The sequence below is a fragment of the Puntigrus tetrazona genome, unplaced genomic scaffold, assembly GCF_018831695.1.
Source record: "Puntigrus tetrazona isolate hp1 unplaced genomic scaffold, ASM1883169v1 S000000493, whole genome shotgun sequence".
Taxonomy (NCBI): domain Eukaryota; kingdom Metazoa; phylum Chordata; class Actinopteri; order Cypriniformes; family Cyprinidae; genus Puntigrus; species Puntigrus tetrazona.
In genome coordinates, this window is record NW_025048133.1 from 1 (window position 1) to 15451 (window position 15451).

A 15451-nucleotide genomic window follows, 5' to 3' on the forward strand; every position below is an offset into this window, starting at 1 on the left:
GTGTGTGTGTGTGTGTGTGTGTGTGTGTGTGTGTGTGTGTGTGTGTGGTGAACTGAGTACAATAACCTACAGTTGAAGTGTGTAGTGAAGTGAAACTTTGGTGGTTTGTGACTCTTCCCTGTCATCTGACATGTAATTCTGGACAATAGATACAACATACAGACCTCACAAAACACAATCTTCAAGTTGAAGCGGATCAGCTGGAATGAATCCAGCACAGCGGCTCTGGGCGGGACTTTTATTTTGGCCTGCCGGCGTGGCGTCATAAGCCCGCGTCGCGCTACCGCTCTCCTGTGACTCGATGAAGACAGGTTTGTTTGTGTTCATTAAAAGTGTTGAAATCGACGGAAAGGTTCAGGTGTTTATGTAGAATGAGAACGAGAACTGCAGAACCAGAGGAACGCTTTAACCGGCCAAAACGGAACAATGATCTCCAAAACTATGACACTGTTTTGTGCTGCTTTCAGCCTCGATCAAAAACCGTCTGTTCTGGTTTGCTGTGAGACATCTAGCGTGTTATTTTGGTCTTGTGCTCAGAATAATGAGTTTATAGCCTGACTGCGGCCTTCTTTATTCTCCTCAGAGTTAACGGAAACAGGACACACAAACTTGCGTTTGCGAGAAAAAAGTCCTAGTTATGAGATAAAATAGGTAAATGTGATGAAGTGTGTACGTTTAATATTAAATACTATAAGCTGTGTTTGTATTTTATGTAGTTTGTTTAAATCAAATGTATGCTTTATCCTCCACGGGGTAAATATTTGATCTGTTGCTGTAGTTCAAATGTAAGACATTTTTTATAAACTCAAGTCTTCCAGTCAGTGACTTTTAATAAAACTTACAATTTAATAAAATTTACAAATTGTTTAGATAAAACCAGATCAAACACAGCATTTATACCCTTGTAACAAATCTTTTTGGTTCCCATAACGTTGTTTTTATGGGTAGATTTTGGCCAGGAAAGTTTTCTTTCTTGTCTCTAGAATGTTAGAAAAATGTGTTCATAAACAAAATAAAACACACCGTGTCAGATCCCTCCGAAATCATGTTTAATAATCTCATATGAACTATGATTCTCAGTGTAATAAATAAAAACAAAATGAGATTTATGGATGCTGAAGAGGTTTAAGAAGCTCTAAATAAGTATCATATTTATGTTTTGTACTAATGTTACTTCTTAAAATTTCTCTTGTATATTGTTCGTTACTGTGCCGCTATTTATTATTATGATATTGAAGTAAATGCAGTCATCCATCATTGTTCTCGCTAAAAAATCTCCTCATAAACCAATCCACCACAAACGTCTAAATTCAGATCATTTTGGTTTGACTTCTGCGTAAAGACTTTTAATTTCTCCATTAATGAGATGGTCTAGTTTTGTGGGGCTCCGCTGGAGAGGAAATCCTCGACTCGTTTTTGAGATGCGTTTCACTTGGTCGGGTGGACGAGAACGAGTCTGCCTGATACGTACACTTCAGTCAGTGCCATAGACCACAACACTGCTGCGCTTCATCTACCTCCTAGTGAACGAGACTTAAATACACTCAGCTTGTCATCAACGGGAAGCAAGTAGCGATGATATGAAAACAAAGCTTCAACCAATTCATTTACCAAATGTTTCGAGATGCTCATGTAGAAATGCATTATTGTTTTGGGCATGCAGTGTTTTATGTCTATTGTTGTAACAATTCCTGCATTTTTGTTTCTGTCATTTCTAGCGCTAGCTTTGAGTGAGTTCAGGCCATTTGTGACCCTTAACTCTGACTTGAGAGATTTAATGTAATTCGTTTTTATTTCCTTTGAGCACAGGAGTCTTCCCGGTGAAGAGAGATGGCTCTTATCAAACAGGAGAGTGAAGACCTGAGGATCGTAGAAGTATTCAGCCTGAAACATGAAGAGACTGAGGAACAAACGGGTTCGTTTCTTTCTCAAAGAGGAACTTACTCATTTTTTGTGCAGCTCTACAGTGTCTTAATTAGCGTGGTTTTATTTGGCATGGAGTGGGTTCGACCGGACTAACACTAACACTTGCCATGTCCTAATTACTGTAATTATGAGATACCAACTTGTAAAAAGTGTTCACATCCTTAAGTTATGAGTTTTCTGAGAAGCTTCACCATGACTGTACTTCACGCAGAACCATAGAAAATACATGCTATAATATAACAACAGATTACGCATGTTATTTTCTTCTTGTTTGTTTAGGTTAGCAATAACATTTGTCGCAGTCATTAATAAGAAACAAACAGTAAGTGTATTTACCTGACGCGCTCTATGTTTGATGACAGTAGCACACACGTGTCTTATGTTCGACGGGGCCTCAGTCTGTTGACAGTCGCTATGGAGACGGGTGATCCCGAGCTCAACGTCGTGTGTTGTCATCTTCAGATTACGGTAATTAAGACACGGTGTGAATTCAGCACAGTATCGGCCTAAAAGTGTTTGTTTGGGTGCTGCACGCTGATTTCACAGCAGACCTTTTAAAACGAACACTATAACGTTTGTATTTGGTATGTTATATTATTTCCTTGATTCATGATCAGCTTGTTTATGATGGTACTCGCACATATGAAGTTAAAGCCATGAAAAAAAAGGCGTTCTGATCTTACTTCAGTTGTCGGTCATGAAAATAACCTAAATGCTGTTATTGTACAGTTCTCCAGCAGACTTACTATGCTAAATTCAGGTAACCCAAAAACTTTCCATCATGTTTGAAAAGGCACTGGATGTTTGGGAGAAGCTGCACTCATTAGACTACATGCTTCAATGGCTGTCTTCAATGCAGCGGTGTGTGTGCTTTGATCCAGTCCTGTCTAGACATATTTTGGGATTTTAAGGTGTCGTCTATCTCTAATGTGTCCGGGAATGCTGTTAAATGTTTTCACAAGTCTTTGAAATGCTAATTTTGCATGGCCTCCAATGATGAAATATAGACTTGCATGTCTCCAGAAATCACTGCAGCTTGTGACAATTTTTCAGTTAAGAACTTCTCGCCATTTCTTTCAAAGATGAACGTTTTTCTTCATTACATCTTTCTTCAGTTAATTGCATGTCTTGACTTGAGCTCCTAACTGTAAACTTCAGTAGCGATGGGGTTGAAACTTTTCACAAGTACTATTGCACATTGATGGGTTCTCTTAAAGGAAGGGTTGACCTTAAAATAAAGTTTGTAACCAGGATTATTTTTCTTTTTTCACTTTAGACCTGATGACAATAAAAAAAGAGCGTCAAGAAGCGAAAGAAATAGAAGAGAAATATCAATATAAGAGGCGTGATTTCTTGGCTGTAGAAAAATCCATACCGACTGAAAGAAATTCCGTTCAGAAGACCAAACCTCCCAGTTACTTAACTTGTCACGAATGTGGAAAGTGTTTCACAATAAAAGGAAACCTTAATGAACACATGAAAACTCACATTAGAGAGACGCCATTCCCGTGTCTATACTGTGGGAAGACTTTCAAACTAAAAGGAAGCCTGGATGAACACGTGACCATTCACACTAGAGGGAAGCCATTCGCTTGTGATCATTGTGGAAAAAGTTTCAGTAAAAAAGGAAACCTTAATAAACATGTGACCATTCACACCGGAGTGAAGCCGTTCACTTGTGATCAGTGTGGAAAGAGTTTCAGATATAAAGAGACACTTAATTCCCACACGAAACTTCACACTGGAGAGAAGCTGTTCACGTGCCAACATTGTGGAAAGAGTTTCACGCTAAAAGGAAACCTTAATGAACACATGAAGATTCACTCCGGAGTGAAGCCGTTCTCCTGCCAACACTGTGGAGTGAGCTTCGCTAAAAAAGGAAACCTTAAAGAACACCTGAAGATTCACTCTGGAGTGAAGCCGTTCATCTGCCTGCACTGTGGGAAGAGTTTCATTAAAAAAGGCACCCTTAATCAACACCTTACCATTCATTCAGAGAAGCCGTTCACTTGTGATCAGTGTGGAAAGATTTACAAATATGAAGAAAGCCTCAAGTCCCACATGAAGAGTGAACACTCAGGAGAGAGTGGTTTTCATCAGTGTGATCGGTGTGGAGAGAGCTTCAGCTGTAAAGTAAGCCTCTACACTCATGTGAGACTTCATACTACAGAGAAGGCTTTCACCTGCCAGCTGTGTGGAGATAGCTTCTTACAAAACGGAAATCTGAAGTCCCACATGAGGATTCACACCGGAGAGAAACGATCGGTGTGGAAAGAGTTTCAGACGTGACCCTTGATTCACACGGGAAGAGGAAATGGATCATAAATAGACTTTGAACAGATTAAATGTTGTTAATACCAAGCAAATGTAAAGAAGTGACATGACTGGGGATGTCTTTTTGTTAGTTTTAATGGCAACAAAAAATACACATTTCTGTGAAATGAAGGGGACTTTCACACTGAAGTTGAATGAACTTCGGGTCCCACTTTATATTAGGTGACCTTAACTATTTTATGTATTTACCTTTAATTTAATCATTTGGTACAATGCACTTATTGTGTACATGTTTTTACATTGTGCTTGTATTTTCAAAAATATCTATATGTAATTATATCTTTATAATTAATAATAAAATTACAAATGGCTTGCTTCTTGCGTCAGACCAAGGTTGCATCTTATTGCTAGTTTTACTTCATCGTAGTGCTGCGTTCCACACTATAGATGTATGTGTATGTGACAAATAAAATTTGAATTTGAGATCATCACATACTCAAAATACAGGTATTCAAGGACAGGATTTCAGATGGTTTAGATCCTACCTATGTGATCGCTATCATTTTGTTTATTTAAATGCGAGTCATCTCATTTATCACCGGTAAAATATGGAGTGCCACAAGGATCTGTCCTAGGTCCTCTGATATTTTCAGTATACATGTTGACCATTTGTAATATTATTAGAAAACACAGGATTAATTTCCATTGCTATGTGGATAATACTCAACTATATATCTGAACAAGACCAGAATAAATATTAGCAAAACAACATTCTTCCATCTTAGAAACATTGCCAAGCTACGAAACAAATTACCTGTTTCTGATGCAAAAAAGTTAATTCATCCATTCATGACCTCTAGACTGGATTATTGTAATGCACTGCTAGCTCGATGTCCTGCATCTTCAATATACAATCTACAATTAGTCCTAAATGCTGTTCCTAAACACCTGAGAAGAGATGTCGTCAACCCCTCAGAAAATGCTAACCCTCAGGCAACTATACAGAATTACCAAAATTTGCCATTAGTTAAATACATTGTTTTACATCTTTTTAAGTTAAAAAGATGTGTCTTTAATCTAGATTTAAACTGACAGAGTGTGTCTGCTTCCCGAACAGTGTTAGGGAGATTGTTCTAGAGTTTAGGTGCTAGATAGGAAATTGATCATGCAGGACTATAATGTGATAAGAGCTCGCTCAAGTATTGAGGTTTTGGACCAGCTGAAGTTTGTTGTAATCTAACCTCAAGGTCATAAATGCATGTATTAACTTTTCTGCAATTGACGTTGAGAGCATGTTATATATGCTGTTATTTTTGAGATGGAAAAAAAACAATTTGCAGATGCTAGGAACATGGTTTTCAAAGGAAAGATTGGTATCAAGCAGCACACCTAGGTTCCTAACTGATGATGTTCTAGACTCTAACATGTGGGGGTTTTAGGTTCAATAATTAGCACCACCTTTTTTTTTCAAAATTTAGCATAGCATTTTAAGTTATTCATCATCCAGTTTTTTATATCGACTATGCATTCTGTTATTTTCTCAATTTGTCTATTTCTTCCAATTGTCTATAAAACCTATGTTGTTCTGCACGCACCAATTAGACATTGAGACTGGCGAAGCTGAACGTGCATAATCTTACAGAATTTACATTGAGCATTAGCCAGCACTTTTAAATTTGACAAGATATCAGGCTCCCGGTAAACATTGGACTTTGGTAGCTGGTGTCTCTATCGTCACGTTCCGTACAATAGATTTGCTGTACTTTTATCAGGTTTCTCAGTGGGTGCGTCACTGCACATTTTTAGAATAAAAGTGTACAACCAAGAGTATAAAGAATATGGAAAGAATTACGTTATATTTGTTCACTTTAAACAACAGACAGTGATAAACAGAAGAGTGTAGCTACATGTAGCTACAAACACATGAACCTCTCAGCAGACAGGATATATAGCAGTGGTTTGGCTTACTGGTATGGACTGGATCAGTCAAGTTTACAACTACAAACTGTACTACTGGTTTGTAGGGGAAATATATGAGAACATGACAAACAAATAAAATGAAATGAAACCATGATGTCTCTTGATTCTCTTGTTAATGAAGAGGAGATACAGGACAGGGACAAGTGACACTTTTATTAGCAGTCTAGATTTTCTCATGGGGGTCCCATATGTCTCTGAGATTAAACTCTTTATACAATTTGTCATTCTAGACCATTTGTTTTAGCTCAAATTAGTATTATACTGACTCTCATAGAGTCAACTATCATTAATAAAAGGTTCATATGATAATGATTCCTCAAGATTTTCAGCATTAAATAATTTACTAAACTTTGCAATCACTTTCTGCAAAGCTCCTGTTCTCTTAAGGGAAACAGTAGGTAACCACTAAAAGTGTTGTGGTTATTCTCGTCATCATATATCCACTTTTCAGACCAAAGTCTCACATATACAACATCTCCCACCTCCAGGATCAACACCACTCCTTTCGAGGAGTTTACATCATACTGATCCTGATAACCATGTGCCATAACCACCTTCTCTCCATTCTTCATAATAGAGGCAGCTGATGGATTTAAGGGATTACTGTGACCAAAGACAGAGAAGATGAACATGTACGCTCCTTTCGGTGGGGCTGTGAAAACACCTGAAGCAAATAACAAGATAAAGAAGAGAATCAGATGTACAGCGTAATAGTTTTGAAACATGGCAGATTATTTGATTCTCTTATTCACATTAAACAGCTGCAGAGTTGTCATTAATAATCAACTGTAATTGGGTTGTAGGCGTTCCCTATATTTGTGAAGACGTTCCTGTAAGTTAGTGTTATTTCTGTGGTGAAAGGACCAACTTGTCCACTGTTTCCAGATTCCATCAGTCCAGCTGAAAATGCGATCTTTCCGTCTGTGATTGAAAAATAATACTGTTATACATTACTGTTTCACACCGATATAAAACAGAATTTAATAGAATTAAAATGTTTCACCTCTACTCTCCTTTTTCAGCTTCTCCATTTGGCTCTCAGTAAGATTTGAAATTTCTGCCAAAGTATACAGATTGTGTTAAATAATGATGTTTAAAATCCTTACTATAAGGGATGTACCAATCAGATTTTTTTATGGCTTTGGTCCACTGAGTCATTAAATACCCAAAAAAAGGTCCCCAGCAAGTCCCCTAAATGGCCTCTGAACGTACACAGGAGTATTTTTTTTCTCCCTTCTATGGAAATCAGTGGTGTCCCAAAACAGCCTGGCTACAAATGCATACAGATTTGGAACTACTTGAGGGTGAGTGCTCTAAATATCATTTTATTTTACTTCAAGGCTAATCAAAGACAAAATGCATGCTATTTGGAGCACAATATTTTAATTGGACGATAGCAAAGTTGTAGTGCTCTTTTGTGTGTCAGCTGTGGGGTTAGTTCTTGCCATTGCCTTTTAACCGAAAACAACAAAATGAAGAGAGAGCTACAGGAACACTGGTGACATCCGCTCTCTCAAGCCCTGACATCCTATAGGTCTACCCTTCCTATAACAGCATTCCTATGTGGAGCATGTGGGCAGCGTGCTGCGCTCCAGTGGCCTCTCCTGCCCACGAGTCGGGTACAGAAGCATCTTCTGTTCAGGATTGCAGATAAAGTGCCTCCAGGTGTTGGTTTTGGCTGTAGAACTTCCAGAGATGGTGACATTCACAACTGAACTTCAAAGAGGTTGATCTCCCTGCTCTGCAGGCTCCGCCTTGGTTTCACGGTGTGGTTGCGGCAAGGAGCACTCAACAAGAATATAACTCTTAACAGTGTTTAATCTTCTACAAGAATAAATAATACGGAAAGGCAAGCAGGTAGACAGACGGAAGATTTAACATGGAACAAACAGAAACTTATAAAAGCATGAAGTAAATGACATAATTAACTGAACACAATAAGACAATTTACGGAAAACAGAAAGTAGGGCACACAGAGCACATGGGACATGGAAAAACAACAACAAACAGTCCAAACACGTGACCGTCCCCCATATTTCCACTGTCTGCCGCTGCCCAATGAACCTGAATTACCACCATGGTATGGACCTGCCCCTTCAAAGGATTCATTATGTGTATTCGTCCCTTCTTGAGATAACCCACAATTCTTTGTTTTGCCAGAAACAACCATCGTTAATTTAAATAATGCTGGTGATGGCTAATGTAAACACGTGCACAGATGTGTTTACAAATTTAAATAAAAATTGCACATAATGAGTAAACTGAAGATGCATAGCAGTACACACATCACATGAGTTAAGTTAGCTGGTATTTGGAATTGTTTAATTTGATAATAATAATTGAAGGTACAAGTACTTTTTACTTGCTGTTATCTGCTGTAACCCAAAAACAACAATAGGTCATTTAAAATGCAGGATTAAAAAAAGAGTGAATGTTTTAATGAGATACCATCTGTTTTCTTCTTCATCTCTTCCCTCAGTCGCGTCTCTAAGGCTCTGATGCTGTCTTTCTGCTCTGTAACGGTGGCGGTCAGCTCTCTCAGCGCTGCGTGGATGTCAGGGAAGCTCACAGGACAGTATTGTTGGCCGTTTGCTGAAGCTTCAACTCTCCGAGGGTCTGTTTGAGGTGGATTCGGTCTTCTGTCCTCGGAGCTGATCTCGTTCTCAGTGAGTCCTCCATCTACCCGAAGCACAAACACACAGCAGGATACACAACCAAACCTTCATTCTTCACCGATGTCCAGCTCTTGCTCCGTCATCCCCACAGACCCTCATGCTCTTTTTATAGTGTCCTGTTTATAGTCTTCTGTACTTGATTTACAATGATTCAGATAAAAAACTAGTTCAAGTTAATTGTTAATCGTATCTCTGGGTTCAGCAGATATTCAACTACTTACGTTTGTAGCACAATGTTGAACACAAAAATAATTTGATATAGATTGTCACATCACTTTCTGATATTCATGTTCTTCTTACAAAAAATACTGTTTTTCAACTGACAGACAGAAAGAAAGAAAAATAATTATAAACACAGTTTACAGCGACAAAATCAGCCACTATTTCCGTACAAAATGATGAACAATACTAAATATTAATATTTTACCACAAATTCATTACGCTATTGGTGCTACTTAAATCTAAAATCACTAAATTTTAGTCATTTGTAAGACTTGAAATAAGTTCCTAAAGAATATGGCAAACAAAAAAACATTTTGTGCATTTTATTGACCTTTCATCACTGATCTGATTAGTAATCATCACAGATGATCAACGGTGTAGAGTTTTCATTCCTGTAACGCCCCAAACAAACAAACGGATAGAGTTTCTCATTAAAACACTGATCAGTGAAAGAGTAGATATGAGACGAGGACTCCACATCATAAAAAGAGATGAGACCCTCTTCATAATCCACAAACACACCGATCCTCGGAGGATGTCCTCTCAGAGAAAGAAGCACATATGAAGATTCACGAGCCCGATACGTGCCATCATACAGACTCACGGTCCAGAATCCGTTCAGAGAACAGAGCCGGGTCGAGCCCTTGCTGATAACAGATTCTCCAGAGACTCCTACATACCACTTAGTTTGATCCTTCACCTGCACCTGGAAGTAAAAGCTCCCCGAGGAGAAGCCTTCCTTCCCAAGAACAGCACGGAAATCTTTAAATCGCTCTTTTTCTCCAACCGCTGCTTCCGGTCGCTTCTTTCCTTCCCTCGCTTGTTTCCCATCATCGGACACGATGAGACGTGGGTGAGCCGTATCAGCATCCAGAATCACGTCCACTGTCGGAAATATTGAGAAATCTGCTTTTAAGAGGAGACTAATGAAATAACCACAATATCTGTCAAATGTTTTATAGGAAGTTCTTTAAAAGATAAACAAAATAAAGATACAGCATTAAAGCTAAATAAATCTAGCATTTAAAACATTGTATATCATTTTCACATTTAGATTTTTGATTAAATGATAAGAATAATAATAATGTTAAAATAATCATGCCATAAAATATGGGCTTCTTTCTAATGAAGTCCTTTTACTCACTCGAGTGTGTCTTTAACTGTGTGAGAGCTGAAAACAGAAAGAAACGTTACAAAGGCAGAATTCCTCTTTAGATCAAGTTATTTTTATCCAGTCAATATATTTGTATTCAAATTAAGCTTTATTTAATTAAACAAATGACCTGTTGGTGTAACTGCTTGCAGACTTCGTAAAAGTTGATCACTTTCTAAATGATAAAGAACACAATTTCTGTCATTTTCATTTTCCTCTTTCACGGCCAGCTCTTTTCAGCGTTTGCTTCTGCTTTGTGTTCTACGTTGGTTCTAGTTTTTTCACCTGTATTAATGACTGTGTTCTTCTAATGTCTAATGGATTTTTGTTAGTGTGACACTTAAGGCTGAGACACAACAAGCTCACGTCAAAGGACTAGTGGTGATAAAAGCCGATGGCGTTGGAGCCTTGTGTCGCCGGCATCTGGACAAAAAGCTGCACCTGAATACAGCGACTGTAAACTAACCTGTGTGTTCTGCAGCTGACAGTCGCAGACTGTCCTCCAACAAACACCTTCTAGCGGGCTTAAAATTGATGACAGTGTTGTGTTCATCATAAAAAGACGTAAGACTGGTCCAACACAATGTCACAACATTTCTAAGTTATGTACGAAATCAGATCTTTAATATGAAAGCGTCCTGTAGTTGATAGGGGCAGCACACAGGTGGTTTTTCATGGACTTGGTTGGCAGCTAACATTAGCATATATTCGTTCTTCAAAAGAAGAAATCGAAACAAGGATATACACAATATATACAGATACACAAATCGTAAACAAAGCAGCACTTGCTTAGCATTTTCAATATCAGTTATGTTGTTAAGTGTTATTCTTCACATACTGGAATGTTTTGGTAAGATCACGTAACATCTTCGTAAGTCTTCTGTCTGTGCTTTGACTCGTTTGCTAAACTGAACATCCAATCAGAGTTCTTCTGCCGATGTGAGGAACACACCAAACACACACTAGACTGACCGATGTGTCCCAGCCTTGAGATCCAGCTCTATATTGTGTTTTTTACCTGAGTACATATACATTATATAAACAACTGGTGACCAGACTGAAGATAAAAACAAATGAATGCACACGGTATCTTACTGCTGAAAACAGACTTTCAATGAACAAGGATCAATAACATCATAAAGACAGATTCACCGTATTGTAGTCTTGTCTTCTCGTAGTGTAGATGACTTTTTTCATGATGTAGTATATTGTGTGCTGGAGAAAATAAATCAGAATAAAGAAGTGAGAAATCAATTCAGACAACAAATAGAAAAATATAATTTTTGTTTCAGGAACAACAAATTGCAGGATCTGAGATATACAGAAAAGTATATAAATACACATTGTCTGTTCATTAAATAATTTGTTCATCAAAACAGACATTTAATAACATATTTAATAAAGACAGATTCACCCTGTTGTAGTCTTCTTTTCTCCTTCTCCATTCGATTGTGTGCTGAACAAAATAAAAAAACTGAATTCAGACAACTCATACAAATATCATTTTTAATTTAGAAACAATACAAATGACCTGATCAAAGACAAACGCAGACCTGACGTGAACTGGAAGCCGCTGAATGGCCTCGGACCTAAATGTATGACAGGTATCCTCACTGAATATAAACAGACCCCTCGGATCACTGGGATCAGTTCCTCTGTTTAGCTGTGCTTTTATTCAGTGAGCGCTCTGCACTCAGGTGTATATTTTTTATTATTCTTATTTTAAATCAGCTCCTTTTTAACATCTTTAATTCTTTGTTTTTATTGCTGTGATTCTTTGTATGATTATTTTATTCCTAAAGCATTTTGAATTGCCATTGTGTATCAAATGTGCTAAATAAATAAACTTGGCCTGCCTTGAAAATGATCCCTATACTGCTTTGTTTACGTAAATACCAAAGAAATCCAGAATTGTACCTCTGTTTTTATGGACACACACAGCTATCAGTATTACATCAGTCACACCGAGCACAACTACAAATGAAAGCAGGCTGACCGATGTCCTCCAAGAATGAAACATTTTACCTGTAAAACAAAACAGCAGGTGATAAAAATATACTATGTTCAGTTCTGAACGGTACGGTAAAAAGTGTGTAGATGCTCTTACTTGGGATGATAATGAGTGTCTCCAGCGAGTGACGTCTTGTTTTGACTCTGCAGTGAATCTGGCTGTCTCTGGGATGTACAATGAGCGTGAACTTCACACCGAATCTGTCAGTGCTTCTGTGTCTCTGTGTAGTTTCTGGACTCAGTCTGACTCCTTTAGCATCCAGCCACTCGAGATCAGGTTCAGGATACCAGTCTTTAGATTCACACTCTAGACGAAATCCTCCTGAGTAATCGAACCCATGTACTGTGATCACCGGAGGACGTCCTACAGCTACAGACCAACAACAAGAACATTCTCTAGTTATTCTGACTTGAGTTGTGTAGTGTATTCCAGGCTTTAGTTTTCTGACCTTCAACTGTGACCTTAACAGTGGCGTCATCATACCAGGATCTGGACTGAATAAAACACTTATAAAGTCCTTCATCAGAGACTCGGACCGATGAGAGTTTGAGTGATGCAGCTCCTCTGTGTAGTTCTTGATGATTAAGTCGTGTTCTTCCTCTGTAGGACTCGATCTGATCTGTGTTTCTGTCCTCGTGATCCTCATAGAGATGCACTAGCTGTGAGTCTTTCAGATCAAGTCTAAACCACTCCACTCTCAAGTCCACAACACTGATGTTGGATTTGACCGAACAGGGAAGAATCACGTCTTCACCAGCTACGGCAAGTACAGGATCTGCAGGTCCCACTACTTCATACCGCTCTGTAAAAGAGAGAAAGCTGGTCTCATTAAATCCTGCCGTGGGTGTGAGAGGCTGGCTGAGCATATCCTTAGTTGGTGTATAGGCTAGGTTTTGTATGCTTGTTCTGTTTTTGTTGTAATATTTTGTTTTATGTATTTGAAGCCAGTTTAAACTGAGATCCATTCAATAAATTAAACATAATTAAACATAGTCAATATTTCTGAATAATAACAGCTGTCCATGGCTATGTGAAATACAACTCAGGAAATGTTGGGATGGTTTTTAAATTTGAATATATTTGAAATTTGAATAAATAATAAAAGAATTTCACACGAGCCAATATTTTATTCACAACAGAACTGGTGTAGCTTCTCCTCTTCTTTTTATAACAGTTTGAAGATGTCTGGTCTCGAGGTTATGAGTTTCTGGTGTGCTGGTCTTGGAGTTTAGTCCCATTCTTATCTGATATAGGTTTTCAGCTGCTGGTCTTCTTTGATGCATTTTTTGTTCAACGATGCTCCAAATGGTCTCTACAGGTAAAAGATCTGGACAGCAGCAGCTCAGTTCTTCTTTTTTTGAAGTCATGCTGTGGTAATATCTGCAGTATGTGCTTTAGTATTGTTCTGCTGAAAACTTTCCCTGAAGTAGACGTCATCCGGAGGGGAGCATATGTTACTCTAAAAACTTTATATACCTTTCAGTGTTCATAGTACCTTCTAAAACATGAAGCTGCTCATACATTATACCCAGGTAAAAAACAGGTACATAATGTAACTGTAATAAGTGCAAAGATAGTATGTTAAAAGTGCATTTTAGTTCTTGTTGTCTCAAATAGCACAGTTGAGTACACTTAGATGATCTTAAGTTTATCTTAAGAAGTACTAAAGAATCATTTTTACTATATTAAGTACAAAATTATTGTGCGGAAATAGAGCACTTTAATTACACTATAGAAGTGTACTTGTTTTTTACATGGGTACACTTACACACCTCCTTACCATCAGAAATGCTGCTTCTGAACTGAACGCTGATAACACACTGAAGATCTCCTCCTCTTTAGCTCCAAGGACACGGCGTCTGTGATTTTCAACAAGAACGACCACAGAACACTTTTCTGAAGCAGTCCATTGTAAATGAGTCTCGCTCCACAGGACACAACGGCTCTTCTACACCAGACGGCTGCAGACGGCTCGGAGAACCGTCATTGAAACCAAAAGTTGGGCTATAGCAGCCCGGCCATGTCTATTGACCCTGTGGGGCTCCCAACGGACAGTTTTGGGGGAAACAGGAGAGTTGGAAACAGGAGTGCACATTTCATTCTGCAGTGAGTTTGACAGCTATGGTTTTATTTCTTTTTGGATACAATCTGTGTTCGGACATCCCCTTCAGACCGCTTCCTCTTGTGTCCACAGTTACCACCTGTTGGATGTGGTTCATTCTTCTTGGTGGTATGCTGACACTCATAATGTTGTGTGCATTGCAATATTTGAAGCAAAACTGTGCTGTTATTAATTAAACCTTCACACTCTGCTCTTACTGGTGCAATCAATGAAGTTTAAAAAAACATGCAAGACTTGTAAGATGTGTTCTGAATCCAGCACAAGGTTGCACCTCTGGCTCTGACCTTTAGCTCCTTCAGGGTGACATTTCATACAACTGAATGATGAAAAATGTGAGCAATTATGAGAACTATAAAAAAGACAAGCAAATATGAGCTCTATCATTGCACGATGGGACTAGAGAACATGGCGGGAATGTCCCTAAAATTCAAGACATGTGGCAAAACTTCCCCAGTTTGAGTTTTTGTCTCTTGTTTACTTCATATAGCCTATTAATCAATATCACATAAGGACAGGCCCAGTTTCACATATACATGTTATATTCAGGGTAACAATGCTATACATAATGTCATAATACTGACAATATCTGTAGTGAATATTGATTAAATGGTAGGGGGAAAGCCCGATACCCAGGTAGGGAAGAATTATTAACACTTACTGAAGTGGTATTGTGGAAATGTGATTAAAAACAGCAATGGCAACAACATTTTCATCAAACAAGCAAGAGATTACCTCAGATAAAGTTTGATTAATACCCACATACAGTACTGGTCAAAGCCTTTGACCTACTTTAGAGTTACTTTATGTTTTTAAAAGAAATTTCTTCTGCTCATCAAACCTGCATTTATTTAATCAAAAATACAGAAAAAACAACAGCAAACAGTAAAGCAAGGATGTGCACTAAAAGTATTACTAGTCATGTGAAGTTGAATATATCTCTTTTTATATTTAAACATCTTGAAACATTGGTAATAACTCAGCTTGTTAGAATGATTGATGTAGACACTGAAGACTGGAGGCTGATGAAAAATCAGTTGAGCAACAGAAATATTTTATAATAAAATTCAAAATAATTCATTTAAATATTT

The 15451-nt window shown here is 38.0% G+C and overlaps 3 protein-coding genes across 17 annotated transcripts; 1 reads left to right on the top strand and 2 right to left on the bottom strand.

Moving 5' to 3' along the window:
- The first annotated feature begins 192 nt into the window (after positions 1–192).
- Positions 193–4568, top strand: LOC122334164 (gastrula zinc finger protein XlCGF8.2DB-like). Of its 15 annotated transcripts, none has more exons than XM_043232008.1 (5): positions 193–311; positions 1810–1915; positions 2289–2394; positions 2656–2686; positions 3203–4568. In XM_043232008.1, exons 3-5 carry the CDS (start codon positions 2341–2343, stop codon positions 4213–4215), a joined length of 1098 nt encoding a protein of 365 aa, XP_043087943.1. In that variant the 5' UTR covers positions 193–311; positions 1810–1915; positions 2289–2340; the 3' UTR covers positions 4216–4568. The 15 variants fall into 15 exon arrangements, with proteins under 15 accessions (XP_043087943.1, XP_043087944.1, XP_043087937.1 ...); XM_043232009.1 differs by having other exon boundaries at positions 2292–2394; XM_043232004.1 differs by lacking the exon at positions 193–311 and adding exons at positions 318–499; positions 584–651 and having other exon boundaries at positions 1810–2394.
- Positions 4569–5999: 1431 nt separating this feature from the next.
- On the bottom strand, positions 6000–8337 carry LOC122334162 (complement C1q-like protein 4). The gene is made up of 3 exons (XM_043231999.1): positions 7184–8337; positions 6968–7101; positions 6000–6911 (listed from the first exon to the last, which is right to left on the bottom strand). The coding sequence occupies exons 1-3, from the start codon at positions 7209–7211 to the stop codon at positions 6537–6539; spliced, it is 537 nt and encodes a 178-aa protein (XP_043087934.1). The 5' UTR covers positions 7212–8337; the 3' UTR covers positions 6000–6536.
- A 148-nt stretch (positions 8338–8485) lies between these two features.
- Positions 8486–13107, bottom strand: LOC122334163 (butyrophilin subfamily 1 member A1-like). Its single transcript, XM_043232000.1, has 8 exons — positions 12690–13107; positions 12338–12610; positions 12148–12255; positions 11645–11686; positions 11383–11445; positions 10361–10405; positions 10222–10248; positions 8486–9962 (listed from the first exon to the last, which is right to left on the bottom strand). Exons 1-8 carry the CDS (start codon positions 13105–13107, stop codon positions 9427–9429), a joined length of 1512 nt encoding a protein of 503 aa, XP_043087935.1. The 3' UTR covers positions 8486–9426.
- Positions 13108–15451: the final 2344 nt, after the last annotated feature.

Coding starts and splice junctions, on each gene's coding strand:
- LOC122334162 (XM_043231999.1), bottom strand. CDS start 7,211: ATGGAGAAGCTGAAAAAGGAGAGTAGAG. Junction 7,102..7,183: donor GCTGAAAAAGGAGAGTAGAG/GTGAAACATTTT, acceptor TTTCAATCACAG/ACGGAAAGATCGCATTTTCA. Junction 6,912..6,967: donor ACGCCTACAACCCAATTACA/GTTGATTATTAA, acceptor AGAATCAAATAA/TCTGCCATGTTTCAAAACTA.
- LOC122334163 (XM_043232000.1), bottom strand. CDS start 13,107: ATGCTCAGCCAGCCTCTCACACCCACGGCAGGATTTAATGAGACCAGC. Junction 11,446..11,644: donor GAAAAGAAGACTACAACAGG/GTGAATCTGTCT, acceptor TATTTTCTCCAG/CACACAATATACTACATCAT. Junction 9,963..10,221: donor ACAGTTAAAGACACACTCGA/GTGAGTAAAAGG, acceptor TATTTCCGACAG/TGGACGTGATTCTGGATGCT.
- LOC122334164 (XM_043232002.1), top strand. CDS start 2,275: ATGTTTGATGACAGTAGCACACACGTGTCTTATGTTCGACGGGGCCTC. Junction 2,395..2,655: donor GTTGTCATCTTCAGATTACG/GTAATTAAGACA, acceptor GTTATTGTACAG/TTCTCCAGCAGACTTACTAT. Junction 2,687..3,202: donor ACTTACTATGCTAAATTCAG/GTAACCCAAAAA, acceptor TTTTCACTTTAG/ACCTGATGACAATAAAAAAA.